Here is a 16,879-nt window from a genome sequence, read left to right on the forward strand (position 1 = left end):
CCCACACACACACCTCACCAGGCCAGCCTACTGTGGTACAGCTCGCTGGCCTCCACCTGGGTCGTGGTTCTTGGCCTTAAAAGCCTCTAGCTCACTGTAGGACAGGGTGGCTTCTCCCAAGTTCTCTGGCATTACGCTGATAGCTGAGAATGACTTGCCTCGTGTAACTTGCTGCAGCTGTACATCTGTGAAGAAAACAGAAGAGCCAACGAGTATGATTTCAAGAAGGCTTTGGACTTGCTAGAGTATATCGAAGAGGTGAGACAGTTGCCCCGGCTCTCAGGCCCCAGCCTGGAGTAGAGCTGCCATGGGGCTCTGGTTCCTGGTAACTCTCATGTTCTAGTGCACAGATAGATAACTGCAGCTTTTCAGTATTCTGAGGTATTTTCCTCACAGCGCTCACCTTAAGGGGAGTGTTCTCACTTTCAAAAGATTATGGTGCTGCTCTGTAGGAAGGCCTTCTGTTAGGGCAGGGTGAATGGGAGTTGTTTGGTGGATCTTAAAAACACAAGGTTAGCTTCTTTTTTTTTTTTAAACACTTTTTTAGTTATCAGTGCACCTTTATTTTGCTCATTCATATGTGGTGCTGAGGATCAAACCCAGTGCCTCACAGGTGCTAGGCAAGTGCTCTACCACTGAGCTACAGCCCCAGCCCCCAAGGTTAGTTTTTTAAAAATATTTTTTTATAGCAGATGGACACAATACCTTTATTTTATTTTTTATGGTACTGAGGATCAAACCCAGTGCCTCACACATGCTAAGCAAGCACTCTACCAACTGAGCTACAGCCCCAGTCCCACAAGGTTAGCTTTTGAACAAGCTCATTTAATAACCTTAACCTGAGGCTTTGCCTCACATGCACAAAGCTCTGGGTTCAATCCCTAGCACCATGAAAAAAAAAAAGAAAGAAAGAAAAAAAATCTATCTCTTGCAGTTCTTGATGACCTGGAGTGTAGTGATCCAAAGCTAACTTGCATAATGCAGTTGGCTTCCCTTTCTAAACAGAACTAATGTCTCAAAGGGAGTTTTTAAAAATGATAAACTATAGTATCAATATTAAAAGCAAAGACACTATTTATGCAGGATTAGGAGTTGACATAAATAAAATTGAAGACTGTTTCTTTGTGACAGCCAGAATATAACCAGGATGCTTTGTTTTGCTATGAAGGATGAAGACGTGAACATTGACGACCTGAAGCTGGAAATCCTCTGCAGAGCCCTGCAGAGGGACGAGTACGTGTCCCGATCCAGCTGTTCTTCGTGGGGGTGCCGGTGCTCAACAGCAGGAAATGCTCACGCAGTTTGCTACTTGCAATGCTGCCACAGAATGTGACCTGCTGCTTGAGTCAGGCTGGGAGGCCACAGCCCTCTTGCCTGTGCAGAGGGGGATTTCCACCCCTGGCAGTCCTGGTCAGACATGAGCCCCAGGGGAGTTGGGCCCAGGTGTGGTCCTGGGAGGTGGCAGCCAGGCCCTGGAGGAGCTTTGTTGGGGCGCTCAAGCACCCGCTCTGTGGTCCTCAGTTTATTGTCCTATCCCAGGCACCCAAGAGGAGCCTTGTCCTGCTTCTTGTTGGTGCTGGTGTTTGATGGCTTGCATGTTGAGCACTTCACAGCAGGGCCATGTGAGCCCCTAGAGGAGGAACTCCCTTCTGCCGCCCAGGCAGTGGAAGACAGGCTTGAATTCGTAACCGTCACCCATGTACTGGAATATGCTGTCTGAGGTTCCTCCTGTGTCTGGAAGTCAGAGGTCCGTGGTGTCTGGAAGCATGTCCACACTGCAGGCCTGTCATTCAGCTTTGACCACCATCACAGAGAGCGCTGTCCATCCCCATTACATCCATATGGGGACACAAGAGTGATGGTGCTATTTTCTTCATGTGTTTTGTTTTCTAGCTGGTCCAGTTCAGATGGTAAAGATGATCCAATTGAAGTGTCTAAAGACAGTGTCTTTGTGAAAATCCTGCAGAAACTTTTAAAAGATGGTAAGCATTTTGTTACCATTAGAAATCACAGTATCAGGGGTTGGGTTTTTTGGCTCAGTGGTGGAGCGCTTGCCTGGCACATGTAAGGCACTGGGTTCAATCCTCAGCACCACGTAAAAATAAATACATAAAACAACGGTATTGTGTTAAAAAGAAAAGAAATTACAGTATCAGCCAGGCATGGTAGCACATGCCTGTTATCCCAGTGGTTCATGAGGCTGAGGCAGGAGAACCACAAGTTAAAAGCCAGCCTCAGCAACTTAGCAAGGCCCTCCCTAGGTAACTTTGCAAGAATAAAATAAAAAAGGCTGGGAATGTGGTCAGTGGTGAAGCACCCCTAGGTTCAATCCCTGGTATAAAAAATTTTTTAAAATCACAGTATCACTTCTCAGTTTACAAGTCTTAGGATAATGGGTATTTGCCAAGATGTCAAATGACAGTGGATTTAAGATAAAGCAGTTTCAGCCAGATGCAGTGGCATGCACCTGTAATCCCAGTAACTCAGTAGGCTCAGACAGAAGGATCACAAATTTGAGGCCAACCTGAGCAACTTAGTGAGATTCTATCTCAAAATAAAAGTGAAAAGGGCTGAGAGTGTAGCTTAGTGGTAAAAGCACCCCTGGGTTCAATTCCCAATGCCAAAAAAAAAGAAGAAGAAAAGCAAAGTAGTGATACAGGAGGGACACCATGGCCACCACTGGTGTGACTCCCCAAACCTGCAACTGATGGCAGTAAGAGTTCTCTTGATTTTCCATTTAAATCTTTTGAAGGCTGAAGGTTTGGAATTAGCTATGAGCTCTGGGGTGTATTATGAGCTATGAGGGGTCACTGGCCATACCGTGTTTAAGAACAAACTAGAAGATATTTGTACAAATCCATTTAAGACTAGGATTCATTTTCAAACAAGACAGGGATGTGTTTTATTTGTGTATTTTGTGCCGAAGGCAGTGAGCAAAATTTCATTTGGTGATAAATAGGTAAATAAGCTTATTCTTTTTTTTTTCCTCCTCTAGTGCTCATTCTTTTTTTTTTTTTTTTTAAGAGAGAGAATTTTTCAAAATTTATTTTTTAGTTTTTCGGCGGACACAACATCTTTGTTGGTCTGTGGTGCTGAGGATTGAACCCGGGCCGCACGTATGCCAGGCGAGCGCGCTACCGCTTGAGCCACATCCCCAGCCCCCAGTGCTCATTCTTGAGGGAAAGGTGAATTTGAGAAAACAAGCTTTTTATAAACTGCCTTTCACGTTCCAGGAGCTTAAAATATTCAGAATATTGGTCAAGAGATGAGAGACTGCACATTTTATACATGAAAACAAATATGACTCATGTTTATTGTAGAATCATGAGGTCAGGGTGTGGGGTGCCAGAATCCAGGCAGTGTGCAGAACAGACTGAGCTCCAGGCAGAGACACTCCATCATCATTGGGAGGGGTGCACAATGGTAAGCCCAGGGCCCTCCTGCATGAAAGAACTGTTCATCAAGTCAGCACATCCATGCACTGAACGCCTTCAGTGCACAAACCTGCAAAATACATGGTGCATTCTCACACAACATGCCTGGCCTGCTGTCTGGCATGTGGGAGTCATTCAGAGAATGTTGGTTGTTAAATGTGGAATCATGTGCACATCAGTGTGCCCAGCTCTTCTAGACCAGGTCCTCCTGCCATGCCTCTATCCTGTGTGGCATTCCCATAGGCCAGGGTCTCTGGCTTAGCCACATAAAGAAGGGACCCCAGAGAAGCACCAGGCCCCACAGCCAGTGTTCTGAGCTGCAGAGCCTTTTGCTGGAAGTTCATGAGAGCTAACCTGTGTCTGTGAGCCTTTTCTCTCTCCGTGTTTGGAGTTGGGAAGACACTGGACATGGCAGCTTTCTGCACTTGCAGAGGCTCTAGCTGAGCTGATAAGTTTCGGGAGGCCTTCGGGCCCAGCCTTGTGAGCAGGTGCTCATGGACATGTGTAGAGCTGAGTTCTTGGTGCTCAGCACCCACACCCAGTAAATGATGGAACAGAGAGAGAGAGCAAGAACAGAAAGTCCTGGTTGTACACGGAATTGTTGAGTTTTGTACACAGACGGACACCAGGAGAAGCTCCTATAACTTAGAGGGGCATGTAGCTGTCCTGCCTTTGGGGCCCTTTCCACACAGGGCTCTCAAGTAAGAACAGGTTCCAATGTGAGCTGACACTGCAGTGTGGGCTCTGGGGGCCCAGGGTGGCTACAACCTATGGCTGAGTTCATCCTACAGATGAGAAAGTGACCCTGGTGACAAAGCACCTTGCCTGGTGGAGTGAGATGCCATGTCCCCTGGGGAGCACTGAGGTTTCTGTTTAGGCAGCTGCCAACACTTGCTCATTGGGGGTGCTTATCAGTATTGTTTCCTGACTTCTCTTGAAGATTGAAGGCTGTATACAGCAGGCCAAGGGTTGGCTTGGTCACAGTCACGGGGAAGGAGATATGCAGCCTCCTGAACCCCTGCCCTGGAGGAGGACGGGCCTCGTGCCCTAAAGCCAGATGCAAGGTGGGCTTTTCTGGAGGCTGACCTTCTGACACCCAGGCGGTGTCTTCTCAAGAGTAATAATGCTTTACAGAGAAAAGGTCTTTGCTAAAAGTGTGTTAATGGCAGTAAGTAACATACACATTTCAGATTTAGCCTCTAACGTTTATTAATCCATATTTTCTTTCTGTGAGAAATACAAAAAAAAAATGGTGCTAGACACTGGGAGGACTTTGTTTTTAAAACCAATACTGGTTTTCAGAACTTACGGTGCTGTAACAAATTATATCTTTGTCTTATTAATTTAAAATTTTTGTTCATTTTTCTTCACTTGTCAAATGAAGAAATTTCTCATGCTTTCTTGTACCCATGGAGACCTCACCTTGCCTGGCCTATCTGGCTGGTTCTCCTTGGTGTGGCCTCTGCAGGCCAACAGAGGCTGTGCTGCCTGCTGGTTAGCCCCCAGCTGTTACCCCAGAGACACTGTACCAGTGCTGTTGACAGCCTCTCTGCCAAAGGGTTTCCCAGCTGGGGAAGCAACTACTCAATGTTGTTTTCAAGTGATTGTTAAGTGTGACCTACACTGTGGGAAAGAGACTCCACATCTGCTGAAGCCTGCAGGGAGGGGCTGTCCACCTGCAGAGGAGACCTCAGGGGGGCGGTTCGAACAGGCATGGGTCCTGGTCCACGGGCCACAGTATGCTAGAGAGTTCTGTGCAGTAAAAGTGTTTTTGTGCTTGTCCACAGGCGTCCGGCTCAGTGAGTACCTGCCAGAGGTGCAGGGCCTGCTGCAGGCAGACCAGCTGGGAAGCCTCAAGTCCAACCCGTACTTTGAGTTTGTTTTGAAAGCAAATTATGAATATTACGTCCAGGGACAAATGTAAAGTTTTCTACAACTGGTCACTTTCTAAGATCTGTACAAGTGTGTCCAATTATAAAATTTTAAGTGTGTCTTAAAAAAAAAAGTGTGTCCAATTATAAAATTAATTGAGTACAATTATAAAAATTTTAGGCCTTAAACACTGGGGAGCTAGTGCACTGTGGTAGCACGTGCAGCAGAACTTTCTCTGTGCTGTATTTGAAAGCTGATATAATTTGCTGTACTGTGATTTTGGCTTTTTATGTGGCATTTTCTCTTTTTCCACTGAAATCTATATCAGTTGTCTGTGCATTTACTGCCCTTTCTCTTCATTATTTTGTGGTAATGGAGTTGAATGCAGGGACGCTCTGCCACCAAGCTACATCTCCAGCCTTTTTTATTTTCTTAATTATTTAAAATTTTGAGATGGGGTTTCCCTAAGTTGCCTGGGTTGGTTGTCGTCCTGCCTCAGTCCCTGAGGTGCTAGGATCATAGGCCGCCATACCCGGCTGACCCTCTCTCTGTTCTCTGTAACGTGGTCCAGTGTGTTTTGCAGCTCTCATCCTGGTTCTGGCTGCACGTACACATATCACTTCTAGGCCTCGGGGGTCCATGACCCTTAAAAGTGAGGAGGGCCCTGGAGTATCTCTGATGTTTATGACACTGGAGAGGATTTGGGGTGTTTGACTTCTGTTTTGGTTGGGACTAGTGGGAAATACCTGTCTAGCAAGATAAATGTCAAATTTTACTGACTTAACACAGAATTAAAAGCAAAAAACAGTGGGCCTAAGTCATGTGAGTTTGATAACTAATTAAGTCACTGCGAGCATTTTTAACTTGCACATAAATGAATGAGTTTCAGTGAAAGTACTTCAGTGGATAACAGTTGGTGTTGCCTTCTGACCCCCCCCCCCACCTCCCACACCCTGCTGTCGCTGTGGGTGGTCGTCTGGTGCTGGTGGAGTTCCTTCAGTCCTCACCGTGGCTGCCCTTGTCACCACCATTCACCATGCTGGAGACCCCTGGGGTTCGTTTTCTCCAAGCTCTCTGTCCTAACCAGTTGTCACTGGGCACTGTCTGGCTTTAGATAAAAGCAAAATAGCAGTCATTGCTGGCCAGCCACTCTTGGCCAGGCGAGTCTCACTAGCTGCTTGCCCGACAGCTGAGAAGGTCAGAAGTCAAATGTGGTGCAGAGCCCAGTTGCGGTCCCTCCTGCCCATTGCTTGTTGGGAAGGAACTTGGCAGCCCCATGTCAGAGCCAGGTTAGGAGCTTGTTGGAGGTACTGTCACAAGTTAGTGGCTAGAAGACCAAGCTTCAGTTCACAGGACATTAACTGTGATGACACAGTGCTCTGGGGACACGGGCTCCTCCCACCTCCACCTGCCATCACAATCATCCCCTGTGTGAGGAGGGAAGGGTTCCACGGGAAGCCAGGCCTATGCCCAGGCCCCAGGGTTCTGTGGTGAGGTGTGGCCCTCCTGGCAGGGAGGGAGGCTGCTCCCTGGCTGTTTGGGCTTCGAAGCTCCAGAACAGTGGACAGAACAGTAAAAATGGAATTGAGACATGGTTTTAAATACATTTTTCTGCCTTCCATATCACTCTTTATCATAAATGATTTTGGGTAAATCAAGTAACTGACAATGACTCTGGGTGCAACCCATATCCTGTGGAGGGTGTTTGCCTGCCTTGTACACACTGTCAAGGCCCACTGGGGGCCTCGGGTGGCAGCAGTGACTCCAGTAGCTGGCCTTGGGGGTATGTGAGGGGGTCCAGGACAGGCAGACCAGCTGGGCCCTAAGTGGAGGAGCTGTCTGACAGCCTGAAGCCTGGAGCCGGGTCTGGATCCCAGGCCTCCAGCACCTTCCGAGCACACTGGGGCCTGCTGAGGAGCTCTCTTCCTATGCTATTGAGACCCTGAGTGCCTGCTGCGTGTGAGCAGTGCACTCACCAGACGCCAGGTGCCCAGTAAGCACTGGAGGAAGGGAAAGCCTGTATTTAGGAAAGTCATGTGAAGAAAGAAAGAAAACACATTTGGGGAAAAAAGGGACTGGAGATGTGGCTCAGAAGTAGAACACTCCTGAATTTGATTCCCAGTATCCCCCCCCCCCCCAAACACACACAAATAAAAAGTTAAAAGTAGGAAGGAAACAAGATTCTGTATCCGTCACCTTTCCATCACTGAGACCAAAATACCCAAGAACAACAAAGGGGCGAAGAGTATTTTGGCTCAAGGTTTCAGAGATTTATTCCTCGGTTGCTGGGAAGAGAGGAGTGGTGTGGTTGAGGGAAGAAGTGGGCAGGGGTGGGCCCAGGGAAGATGGACCCATCCAGGACAGCCCCAATGCCCATCTCCAGCCACGCCCACCTGCCTGCGGTCACCACCCAGTCCATCCATTCAGACTGGCATGGGCAGTTAGATGACAGCTCAGGATCTAATCACTTCACCTCTGAACAATTTGGCATTAATAGGAGCTTTTGGGGGACACCTTACATCCAACCCATAACCCCCTGCAATCCCCCAGCCAGAAGAAACTGAAATGCTTCTTATAGTGTATGGAGCCAGGTACACTAGGAAACCCATAGACTCAGGAGGTTGTGAGGATCACAGGCTTGAGGCTGACCTGGGCCACATGGGAGACCCCCCTCAAGGGGATGTGGTTCCATGGGGAAGGAGGACGGGGACTGTCTACCTCTGTTTTGTGGCCTCTTGTGGGAGCAGGTGTGAGCTCTCCTCTGTTCTTGGCCATTGCTTTGCAGCCCTGGTCCCCATTCGCCCCTCCTGATACCACCCCTCTTTTTTTTTTTTTAATTTTTTTTTATAGTTGTAGATGACAGAATGCCTTTATTTGTCTATTTTTATATGGTGCTGAGGATCAAACCCAGTGCCTCACACTTGCTAGGCAAGCACTCTGCTGCTGAGCCCCAGCCCACTGATACCACCCCTCTTGCAGAGCCAGTTTCGATGTTCTTCCAGCTATCTCCACCCCAGGGAGAGCTCAGCCCTGCAGGTCCACTTTGTCCTCTGTGTACATAGACTCTGTGGGCCACAAGGTCTTTGCACTCCCTGACAACAGCCCTTGGCCCTTGGGAATGCATGCCTTAGTCCTCAAGAGGGTGTTTTTTTTTTTTTTGGCGGGGGGAGTGGTACTGGGTATTGAACTCAGGAGCACTGAGCCACATCCCCAGACTTATTTTTGCATTTTATTTATTTAATAGAGACAGGGTCTCACTGAGTTGCTTAGCACCTCGCCATTGCTGAGACTGGCTTTGAACTTGTGATCCTCCTGCCTCAGCCTTCTGAGCCACTGGGATTATAGGCGTGTGCCATAGTTTGCACTCCCAAAGTTGAAACATGGGACGTTTATTGGTTTTGGGTTTTGTCACTTTTAATAATGTTAGAATTATCTGCGCAAGCTCTAAATACGGTGAATGTTGCACTGGCCCTTCCACCACTGTCCCTGACCTCTCCAGCCCCTTCCCCCTCCCCCCCGCCCCCGCAGGCCCTCCCAGTCACTGGAGGAAGGACACCCAGGGCCCAGGCACTCATTAGTGCAACTGGGCTCAGTCCCATGGAACACTTTGATCTAGCTGCGGATGCTGGAACCTTCCAGAAATGACTTACCCAAGGTCACTTAGCAGTCAGGGGAGGCAGATCAGGATCTGCTTGACCCCAGAGTGCATTGGGTGTGGGGAAGGGGCTCAGAGGGCCCCACTGCATTTGAATCTTCAGTCTGGAGGTAGCCATCCTAGGGGAAGAAGAGGCCAGAAGGACCAGGCCTTCTCTGCTGGAGCCTCCATCCCCTGCACTTGTGGATGGGTAGCCTGTGAGAGAAAGTGTCTTCTCTAGGGGACAACTGCTCCTGAAGTCCTTTCTTTGCATTTCAAGAAGCTTTTGCCTCTTCCTTGGAGAAGATCCAGAGCCCCACTAGGGCAACTTGGTGAGCCCCTGTCAAAATATAAGTGTTCAAAGTGCCAAGAGTATAGGTCAGTGTTGGAGCCCTTCCCTCACACGCAAGGCCTGGGTTCTCCCTGAGCTGGGGTCTGTGCGGGAGTGACTTGCTCAGCAGAGGGGAGCTGCGCTGTGTGGCTGAACCTGAGTGCTCCTCCACCAGTCTCTGGTCTGTTGGCCACTGAGAGGCCAGAGTGGTCTGGGGCCCTGGGTGACTGTCAGGGGCCTGTCAAGCCAGCAGTCACATGGATGAAGTGCCAGGTGGGCCTCTCTTCACGGCTGTCAGTGTCTGCCTTTCAGGGACTCCCCCTTCAGATTCCTTGCCCTAGGAGAGGCAGGTCTACCTGGCGAGGGCCCAAACAGCACTTACTTTTAAGAGGTACATACAGTGCACTCTGGCCACCACCCACTCTTGCAGGCCGATTTAGCATTAAAAGTGAAATGTGGTCACCCATTCTCCAGAGTAATTGGAAAAGCTTTCGGCGGCCCCTTTCCACTGCTGGATGGCAGTGCCAACCCGAGGAAGGCTGCTACTCCCACCAGGGCACTCTCCTACCCTCGCTGTTCCTTCCACACCAAGCCTGAACTGAATTGCAAAGAAGCCAGGGCCTCCCTTCTGGCTTGCACCCATCACTGAGCTCTTCACAGAACACTTCCTTTTGGGCTGTCCTTGTACCCCACCAAATGAAGCCAAGTTCCCACTGATGACCTCCGCTGACCCCGCTCCACCTTGTCACAGCAGATCCAAGTCCTAGAAACGCAAAGGCAGATCCCCATATATCAGTGGTATAAATAGCCCCAGCACAGCTCTGGCAGGTGGTGACTCCAAGGTGGACTGGGAGCAGCCTGGCCAGTGGACATCATCCTCTAAATATAAAGGGTTTGTTCAGCCCTTGCGGGAGAGGGCCGCTGCCATGCGGAACCCAGCATGGGTCCTCTCAGTGAGAACACGCCCCCCACACAGACCGTTCCTCCACCTCCAGGCCTAGCTAGTTGTAGGTTAGGACCCTTCTTTCAACCCCAGGAGAGGGACACATTCAGCGGCCACTGAGGAGGTGGGAGGAGGATGCCAGCTCAGCCCAGCCATGCAGGGTTGGGGGTCCTGGAGGAGGGGGCTCACACGCCACCCTTCACCCCTCAAGAGTTCCTGGAGGCTGTGACACTCCATTGGCTCCCTCAAGGCCTGTTGCCAAGCCCCGCCTCCTCCCACTGCTCCGCCCTGCACGCCAATTGCCGGCAACAGCTGCACGCCCTCCCCACGCCCTCCCCTCAGTGGCCTCCAGGGTGGGGAGGGGCTGTCGGGGTCAGGCCTCTGGATTAGGGAGGGAGGGGGTTATCCCGCAGGGCTCCTTCCTTCCCTGCCTGGAGGGTTCCCTTCCTTTCCTGCCTGGAGGGCTCCCCTCTGAGCCCACCTGGCTGCCAGCTCCTCAGGAAGCTGCCTGCAGCAGCAATGGGACCTGGAAGAGAGCTGGGAGGGGAGGGGAGCAGGAGGTCAGCTGTCAGCACCTTTGGAGTGCCCAGTGGGTGTGAGGTAGACTGCAGGGAGGCCTTGAAACAGGTGCAGCTCCAGAGCAGGGGCACTAACCAGCCCAGTGGGTGCGCAGGGGCCCTTGCCCCACCCAACTCTGGCAGGCAACTGGGCGGGTCGGGAGGGGCAGCCCGCTGGGGAGACACTCCATATACGGCCTGGTCCTGGTTACCTGGGCCAGGGCCAGCCTGCTCCTTCTTTGGTCAGTGCAGGGGACCCGGGCGTGGCCCATGTGGAGAACCAGCTGAAGGAAGGGACTCTAGTGTCCAACACCCAAATATGGCTTGAGAAGGGCAGCAACATTCCTGCGGGGCGGCGTGGAGGGAGCGCCCACGGGCTATATAAAACCTGAGCAAGGGGACAAGCGGTCACTGCAGCGGACAGCTCCCAGTGAAGCCCGCTTCCCTCCTGGAGCGACCAGGGCCCCAGCCGAAGAACAGCAGGTGTAGACACCCGCCCAGGTAGGGTAGAGTGGGAAAGGGGACAGGACAAGATGGGAACTTAAGGGGAACTCCAAGGACAAGGGCAGAGCCAGCTGTCCAGCCCCAGGCCTGCCCCACCCTGTGCCTCTTTCAAGTCCCAGGTGCTCTATGTTTTGAGATGGGGCTTTACTATGTTGCCCAAGTTGGCCCCAAACTCGCCATCCTGCCTCAGCCTCCAGGGGAGTTGAGATTAAAGGCATGTGCCATGGCACTCCACATTTCAAGGGCTTTAAGGAGAAGACAATCAGCTGGAAACTTCTCCAGTCGGACTGCTCTCCCTAGTGTTCAGGACATGCCTGAGGACATCAATTTTAGGATGTGCTTAAGGAGATTCATACCACTGCTTTATTTTCTGAAGACAGCTCCCCTACCCTAGCACCAGTGGCAGCAAGAACCACTTTTCTCAGGATGGCAGACAAATGCAAGTGTCCCTCCTGGGTCAGAAATTGTTCAGGGTGTCCAGAACAGACCACCTCTCCCTAGATGGGGCACCAAAGCTGGTCTGTGGGCCAATCCTTACACCTCTAGCTGGCCAGGAGCAGACAGTCCAGCTTTAATCCCTCTGAGCTAGAGCCCAGCTCCTGGAGCAGGTGGAGTGCAGTGTGGCCTGGCGGGCAGTGTCCTCTGGACCCACCTTGGAGAACTTTTCAGTGTGCCCTTCCTCTGGGACAGCATTCCTGAGCCCCTGCCATTGTGCCCCAGGCTCCCCTGGCTGCACTGAGGCTCAGCACTGGGGTGTCCCTGGGTCCTTGGAGTGGAAGGTCCTGGGGCATGGGGGCCTTTTCTCCCCAGAGGCTTCTCAGTGACTGCTGTTGGTCACCACCTTGCAGAAACCAGACACCATGTGCGACGAAGATGAGACCACCGCCCTTGTGTGTGACAATGGCTCTGGCCTGGTGAAAGCTGGCTTCGCTGGTGATGATGCCCCCAGGGCTGTGTTCCCATCCATTGTGGGCCGTCCCCGCCACCAGGTCAGGCTTCTCTTCCGGAGGGAGCTGGGATGGTCCAAGTGCTATGGGTCCTACGGATGCCAGCCGCGGTAACCGGTGCATGGTGTCTCTTCCTCTGTCAGGGCGTCATGGTGGGCATGGGTCAGAAGGACTCCTACGTGGGCGACGAGGCCCAGAGCAAGAGAGGTATCCTGACTCTGAAGTACCCCATCGAGCACGGGATCATCACCAACTGGGACGACATGGAGAAGATCTGGCACCACACCTTCTACAACGAGCTGCGCGTGGCCCCCGAGGAGCATCCCACGCTGCTCACGGAGGCCCCCCTGAACCCCAAGGCCAACCGCGAGAAGATGACCCAGATCATGTTTGAGACCTTCAACGTGCCCGCCATGTACGTGGCCATCCAGGCGGTGCTGTCTCTCTATGCCTCCGGCCGGACCACGGGTGAGTCCCTCCGGGCGCCCAGCCCCGCGTCCCCCGCCCCCGCCCCCGCCCCGCGCTCCTGCCGCGCCCTGGACCCGCATTCGCGGACCTGTGGCTCAGGCGCTGTCCCATCCCGGCGCAGGCATCGTGCTGGACTCCGGCGACGGTGTCACCCACAACGTGCCCATCTATGAGGGCTACGCCCTGCCGCACGCGATCATGCGCCTGGACCTGGCCGGCCGCGACCTCACCGACTACCTAATGAAGATCCTTACGGAGCGTGGCTACTCCTTCGTGACCACAGGTGCGCAGCCCGGGCGGCCCGGGCGGGCAGGCGGGCGGGCGCGCGCCCCGGGGCTCGGTGCTAAGGCCGCCGCCGCTACCCCTGTCCCCCGCAGCTGAGCGCGAGATTGTGCGTGACATCAAGGAGAAGCTGTGCTACGTGGCCCTGGACTTCGAGAACGAGATGGCCACCGCCGCCTCCTCCTCCTCCCTGGAGAAGAGCTACGAGCTGCCCGACGGGCAGGTCATCACCATCGGCAACGAGCGTTTCCGTTGCCCGGAGACGCTCTTCCAGCCCTCCTTCATCGGTGAGCCCCGGCCCCGCCGCCCGGGGTACCCCTCTCCTCTCACCCTCCCCCTTCCCGCCGCTACCCCTCCCCCAGCCCCGCCGCCCCCAGGTCCCGCCGCCCCCTGCCCTGCCGCTCACGCTGCCTCCTGCGACCCCAGGCATGGAGTCGGCAGGAATCCATGAGACCACCTACAACAGCATCATGAAGTGCGACATCGACATCAGGAAGGACCTGTACGCCAACAACGTCATGTCGGGGGGCACCACCATGTATCCCGGGATCGCTGACCGCATGCAGAAGGAGATCACGGCCCTGGCGCCCAGCACCATGAAGATCAAGGTGGGCCGCGGCCGGCCGGGTTGGTGGGTGGGTGCGCGGGCGGGCGGGCGGGCGGCCTTCCTGACTCGCTCTCTTGCAGATCATCGCACCTCCCGAGCGCAAGTACTCGGTGTGGATCGGCGGCTCCATCCTGGCCTCGCTGTCCACCTTCCAGCAGATGTGGATCACCAAGCAGGAGTACGACGAGGCGGGCCCCTCCATCGTGCACCGCAAATGCTTCTAAGCGCCCGCGCCCGTGCACGCACTCTCCTCAGGACGATGGACGCGCTCGCGTTGCGGGGCTGGCCTCGGCCGCCCGCGGCGGCGACCCCTGAGACAGCTCCCTCGCCGCCGCCGCAGCCCGGCGCCTGTCCATAACGTGTACATACCCAATGTGATTTACCTCATTTTGTTATATTTAAAACAAAGCCCTGTGGAAGGAAATGGGAGCTCGAAGCATTAAAACCTGTTTTGCTGCACAACGTGTCTGTCGTCTGTCTACCAGGGTGGGCTGCAGAGGAGACAAAATCATCTCCCGCCCCTTCCGGCACTGCGCCGGTGGCCTCATGCCCTCAGGGGTGGCGAGCTGCCTCCCTCCCTCCTCTCAGAGCCGGGACAGGCGGCGGGCGCTGGCCATGGTGCTGCCTAGGGCCGTGTCCCCAGAGCGCATCTCCACTGTTCTCACGGGGCTCCCCGTTGAATCTGCAGGTCTAATTGAAGGAACTGTGCTCTGCGTCTAGTGAGCACCCCCACACACACCTGGCACCGGGGATTGAACTCAGGGGCGCTCAATCACTGACCCATATCCCCAGTCTTTCTTTTTTTTTTTTTTTTTAATTTGTCTTTAAATTCGGAGACAGGGTCTCAGGAGGCTGAGTCAGGAGGATCAGAAGTTCAAAGTCAGCCTAATGAGCCAGTTTTAAGACAGTCACCATCTCTTCCAAACTGGGAATTACTTTGCTTTGCACCCAAGAGGAGCACCCCCCACCCCCGAGGTGGGAGGAGGGTGAGGAAGCCTGGGGCTGAGGCTTGGGCTGAGCCCCATCTGGAGAAGGGATGTAGGTAAGGGGAGGAGGACCCCTTACCCATGCTTTAAAGGCACAACAAAGGTTTTAATTTCTATAGGAGAATGCAATACCTATTTTTTTAAGTAACTAGTCAATAATCCCAAGAGCTGTGGTCCCTAAATTTAACAGATTCTGACACAATGAAGGTAATAAACCCATAAGGAAATAGGTCTGTAGGTGCAATTGTGACAGAGCAAGGTGGTAGTGGTACTTCGTACTGAACAGTAACCTGTCCTTTCAGGCCTGCTGCCTGGTATCAGAAATCTTGGAGGCCTCCAAGACTGATGCTGCCAAATCCAGATATCAGGAGAAGCAGACACTTGGTAAAGTTTAAGATGTTAGTAAAACAAGGGCAGGAGAATAGCTCAGTTGGTAACCACCAAAAAAAAAAAAAGATTTTAATAAAACACGTGCATGACAGCATGTTTACTAAAAAACATATTTTTTCCCTACCCAGTTTGGATAAAGGTTTAAGATGGGCTAAATTCTAGAGTTTCAGAGGAACCCAGCTTTCATTGATAGTATGAAGTACACATTGGCACATCTGACACAAACCATCTGGGCCCAAACATGCACTGAGTTTGACAAGTGTCCAGGACACCAGCTGGATGTCCAAGGGCCTGGAGCCTGAGGGTAACATGCTGAGGGCCCACAGGGATCCACTAAACTGTGGAAAACAGGAATGAAGGGCAAAAAGAGACAAAGGAAATAGGCCAAAGTAATCAGTCGCTGTGGGGGTGACAGGTGATTACTATGCCATTTTTATATTTCTGTGTCTCTTTAACTTCATTTCCAACAAACACGTGCCATTAATATTAAAAGCATTAAAGTGGAAAACGAAAATTAATAAACAGAAGAGAAAAGGTTAGGTTAGCCCGGCAGCCCTAAATTCCATTTCTAGTGGAGGGTGTTTGGAATGTGGGCAGATTCATCACACCTGCTGGTCACCTGTGGCAGGGGCTTGAACTGGGCAGGGTGCAAGGTGGCACCTGTGGCTCTCATTTTTTCCCTGGGCTCCACAGAGCCCTGCACACTTGACTGACAATAGTGCACTGAGAACCCAGATCAGAGGCTGAGTTCAGGCCTCCAGTCCAAGCTGCCTAGGAGGCTGAGTTCCATGTCTGGAGGGCAGAGTTCATGACAGGAAAGGGCCAGGAGACTGCTCTACAGGATTTCACAGAGCCCGCTCTGTGGGAGAGGGGAACTTGAGGTCTTCCTTGTGAAGCTCTGAAGTGCTTCAAGTTACAGGGGCCTCTTCCAGGGCCGCGTGTCCAGCACTCCTCCCTGAACACACACTGCTGTCTCTGGACTGTGGTGTGAGGCACACTATCACTCCATAGCATAGGGTGGCTGTACCTGAACTTCTCCAGTGATGCCTTAAAGGTGGCTGGGGCATGTCACCTCTGCCTCTGAGTTACCCCTATTTCAACCTCTAGTGCTCCATGTAGGCAGCCAGGTGGAAAGCAGGACACCAGGCCCAGTGAGGCCTAGGACACTTGTGCTGAGACTCCAGGGGTGCCAGGTACAGCCTACCAGATCTGCCTTCCCAGTGGGTGGGGGAGATTGTGTTTCTTCCCTGACTGCACCTGTCTGTGTAGGCCAGGAAAGAGCTGGGGCCCCGCAGCACCTCCAAGTTCTTGCTCACATGGGCTGAGGAGGGAGGACCTTGTACCAGCTTGCTGGGATGGGCTGCCGGCTGCACCAGTCCCAGTCCTGAATGGGGATGGGGGGTCCTGTTTCCAAGGAATGGTGGATTTTTTTTCTCAGCCAGGGAGTATCTGTGTCCTGCACCCAGCTTTCTGGTTCTCTGAGTGCTCAGGCAGGGGTTCTCACCAGCCTGAGGTGGGGCATCAAGACATCCAGAATTCAGCTCATTTCCAGCCAGATCTAGAACTGTGTCACCCCATTATTGACCTGCTTATTGACACCCTCCGGGCCTCAGATATTCATGCATTTATTTAAGGAACAGTCACCTAGGAGGTACAAAGATTAGCCAGAAGAATGGGGAGCTACCATCCCATCTGGGAGACAGACACTTATCAAACAGCAACTCAAATCATCCTCTCTGCAAACTGGACCTCTGATGCAAAGGAGAGTCCCACTGAGCCCCCTCAGGAGTGCCAGTCGGGTGGCAGGTGGAGCACAGGTACCTCCTGCAGGCTCAGGTGGGCCCTCCAAGCCTTGGAGGGAGGTTGTGGCTGGGGTGTGGGATGGTGCCCAGGATAGGGGCAGCTTGCAGGCCCCCTTGCTGAG

The 16,879-nt window shown here is 52.7% G+C and overlaps 2 protein-coding genes across 3 annotated transcripts in view; both read left to right on the forward strand.

Moving 5' to 3' along the window:
* The window catches only part of Nup133 (nucleoporin 133), a 46,036-nt gene extending 39,913 nt beyond the window's left edge, over positions 1-6,123 (forward strand). Inside the window, exons 23-26 of one of the 2 annotated variants that reach the window (XM_046432074.2) lie at positions 178-258; positions 1,169-1,233; positions 1,894-1,982; positions 5,222-6,123. In XM_046432074.2, coding sequence (XP_046288030.1) covers positions 178-258; positions 1,169-1,233; positions 1,894-1,982; positions 5,222-5,358 — 372 coding nt within the window. In that variant the 3' untranslated portion in view covers positions 5,359-6,123. The remainder of the gene's footprint in view (positions 1-177; positions 259-1,168; positions 1,234-1,893; positions 1,983-5,221) is intronic. The other variant, XM_046432076.2, reaches the window with a different exon arrangement.
* Positions 6,124-11,124: 5,001 nt separating this feature from the next.
* Positions 11,125-14,041, forward strand: Acta1 (actin alpha 1, skeletal muscle). The gene is made up of 7 exons (XM_046432077.2): positions 11,125-11,272; positions 12,124-12,264; positions 12,366-12,690; positions 12,812-12,973; positions 13,068-13,259; positions 13,399-13,580; positions 13,660-14,041. The coding sequence occupies exons 2-7, from the start codon at positions 12,136-12,138 to the stop codon at positions 13,801-13,803; spliced, it is 1,134 nt and encodes a 377-aa protein (XP_046288033.1). The 5' UTR covers positions 11,125-11,272; positions 12,124-12,135; the 3' UTR covers positions 13,804-14,041.
* Positions 14,042-16,879: the final 2,838 nt, after the last annotated feature.

Source organism: Marmota monax, unplaced genomic scaffold (assembly GCF_021218885.2).
Source record: "Marmota monax isolate L192 unplaced genomic scaffold, Marmota_monax_Labrador192_F-V1.1 WCK01_AAM20220418_F8-fsc00071, whole genome shotgun sequence".
NCBI lineage: Eukaryota > Metazoa > Chordata > Mammalia > Rodentia > Sciuridae > Marmota > Marmota monax.